Source organism: Anastrepha ludens, chromosome 5 (assembly GCF_028408465.1).
Source record: "Anastrepha ludens isolate Willacy chromosome 5, idAnaLude1.1, whole genome shotgun sequence".
NCBI classification, from domain to species: domain Eukaryota; kingdom Metazoa; phylum Arthropoda; class Insecta; order Diptera; family Tephritidae; genus Anastrepha; species Anastrepha ludens.
Window position 1 is genome coordinate 119,492,753 of NC_071501.1, and position 2,663 is coordinate 119,495,415.

At 35.7% G+C, this 2,663-nt stretch overlaps 1 protein-coding gene across 1 annotated transcript; it reads left to right on the plus strand.

Annotated features, from left to right (window-relative positions):
• Positions 1–250: 250 nt before the first annotated feature.
• On the plus strand, positions 251–1,519 carry LOC128863836 (uncharacterized). The gene is made up of 2 exons (XM_054103206.1): positions 251–307; positions 408–1,519. Exon 2 carries the CDS (start codon positions 581–583, stop codon positions 1,517–1,519), a length of 939 nt encoding a protein of 312 aa, XP_053959181.1. The 5' UTR covers positions 251–307; positions 408–580.
• Positions 1,520–2,663: the final 1,144 nt, after the last annotated feature.

A 2,663-nucleotide genomic window follows, 5' to 3' on the forward strand; every position in this document is an offset into this window, starting at 1 on the left:
CGGCCTTCTGGCAGCCCTGCAAAAGCAGCTGTTTGTGGCGCGTGGCTTTTGTGTTGATTTTGCTCAAAAGCTTGTTTAACTTTTAATGCTCCATAATTCGCTTAATAAAATAGCTAGAGGTATTGCTAAATATGGAAAACATAGTTCAAGGTATGTTGATCATTAGGTTAATGTCAAAGAATTTGTACTTGTGTGTTTTGTCTTTCGTTTCGTTTGTTATTGTTGGTATTGTTTGTAGAAGAAACCTAACCTCAACGTTCTGTGATTTGTGGACTAAATGTTACCTGCTTCTCGTTGCTACTTGCAAGTAAGAATGCAATTATTTTCCGTTAAATGTTCTTAAGATGACGCCAATAATTTTGCTTGCGCTTTTTTGCGCTTTTTTAAAATATTTGCTGATATTGCAGACAAGGTAGAGTTCAGTCACAAGGAGTTGCTTCAAATTTGGATTGATAATGGGTGCACAAGTAAATCGCTTTCTGAGTGGGTGTTTGAAAAGATTAATGAAAATCTTAAGGCAGCTAATAAACTTGAAATAAACAAAAAAATTTCGAACTTTGTCGCTTATATATGCAAGTACATGCCAAAATGCCAAAGAAAAATAGAAAAATTCAAAGAGAAACACCAACAGTTCCTTGATTCAAAAATGACAATACATATTGAAAGAGCTGCTGTGAAAGAGTGTTCCGTTGGTCGTCCACGGCTGACTTACGATGAAGGCAGTAGTCGTTTAAAACGAAAGATAGCTTCAGATATCGCGACTAGTCAAGGGCACAATACAGCAATGCTTTTTCATGCAGCTACCATATGCGCCAAAAAATCAAAATGTAATGAATGTACTGACTGTATTGATTGTTCTTTAAAAGAAAATATTATCAATGTCAAGAGGAAAAGCGATTGCAATCAAAAACCAGTTCAGATGACTGCAGATGAAGCATTAGCATTTTTACTTGAAAATTCTTTCTCCAAAAAGCAGTATAACGCCATTCGAGCCATAAACCAGAAGCATGGTTGCGACATATTCCCATGCTACGACAACGTTTTTAAAGCTAAATCTGAATGTAGACCCGTCGGAATACAAGCAACAGAAACTTCAGCACAAGTTTCGTTACAAAATATGCTGAACCATACTGCAAAAAGAATAATTATTTTTCAAAAAGAAGTTTTTGCTCAATTTGAAAGCATAACCGATGTGAAGTTAATCGTCACCTATGGCTTTGATGGATCGACTGGACACAGTTTATACAAGCAACAATTTGAAGAAAAGGTGCAGGACACGCTTGACCAATCTCTATTTGTCACATCAATAATCCCTATAAAGTTATTAGATTCTTTGGGGAGAGTTCTATGGATGAATTCTAAAACTCAATCAGTGCGATTTTGTAGACCACTGAAAATCGAATTCATTAAGGAGAGCAAAGAACATATTTTAGCAGAAAACAATAGATTGAAGGGCGAAATTGAAAACTTGAAACCGTACTTATTCAATAATTGGTCTGGGAGAACCTGTTTCGTTTGATCTAAATATGACACTTATCGATGGAAAAGTTTTAAATGCTTTAACAGGAACGAACTCGACCCAGTCATGTCCAATATGTGGTGCTACTCCTAAAACCATTTTGATGACCACGGATACAAATGCTGAAGTATTTAAGCCAAAGCCTTTTGATCTGCAATATGGTGTAAGCCCATTACACGAATGGATAAGGTTTCTTGAATTTGCTCTGCATATTTCGTATCGGATAGGAATAAATAAGTGGCAAATCAGAGATCCAAATGATAGGGCTTATATGGCATCTCGAAAAAAAAATATTCAAGAAAAGCTATGGAAACAAATGGGACTACACGTAGATAGACCAAAACAAAACGGAAGCGGCAATACAAATGATGGGAATACTGCTAGAAGGACTTTTTCAAATGTTCACTTATTCTCATCTATTTTGAACTTTGATGAGGATATTCTTGAATGCTTTGGGACACTTTTGATTGCAATCTCCTGTGAATATGAAATATGTCCACAAAAGTTCCAGAATTTCTGTACGAAAGCTTCAGACTTATACATGGCAAAATATCCTTGGTATCCAATGTCGCCGACGGTTCACAAAATATTGGTTCATGGATCCCAAATTATTGCTGCTTCTTCAGTTCCAGTTGGATGCTTAGGAGAAAATGCTTCGGAGAGCCGAAACAGGTTTTACAAACGGGATAGACTGTCGCATTCTCGAAAAAACAGTCGCATTAATAATTTAGTAGATGTGTTTCACCGAGCAATTGATTCATCAGATCCCCTACTTTCAAGTAAATATTTTTTGGATAAATACAACAACCACAATTATAAAAAATTGCCGTCAAAAGTACTCGAACTTCTCGCTAAACCCAATGTGAAAACTGACGACGAAAATCTCGCCTTAGTAGATATCGAATATGAATCAGATTCAGATTCGGATTATAAACCCTTAGATGCATATTCATATGAGCTCGAAGCAGAAGAATATTAAATAAAAGCGATATTTTAAGTAAAAAATTAAATTTTTTTTATATGAGTTATATGGGCGGTATGAGTGGGCGTGGCCTGATACGTTTGAAACTTTTTCCAATTTTTCTATATACAAATACAATCACGTGTACCAAATTTCAAGTCCTTACGGACAGTATTTTAATTT

What these genes read in the sequence shown, in the direction of transcription:
- LOC128863836 (XM_054103206.1), top strand. Translation starts at nt 581, where the DNA reads ATGCCAAAATGCCAAAGAAAAATAGAAAAATTCAAAGAGAAACACCAA.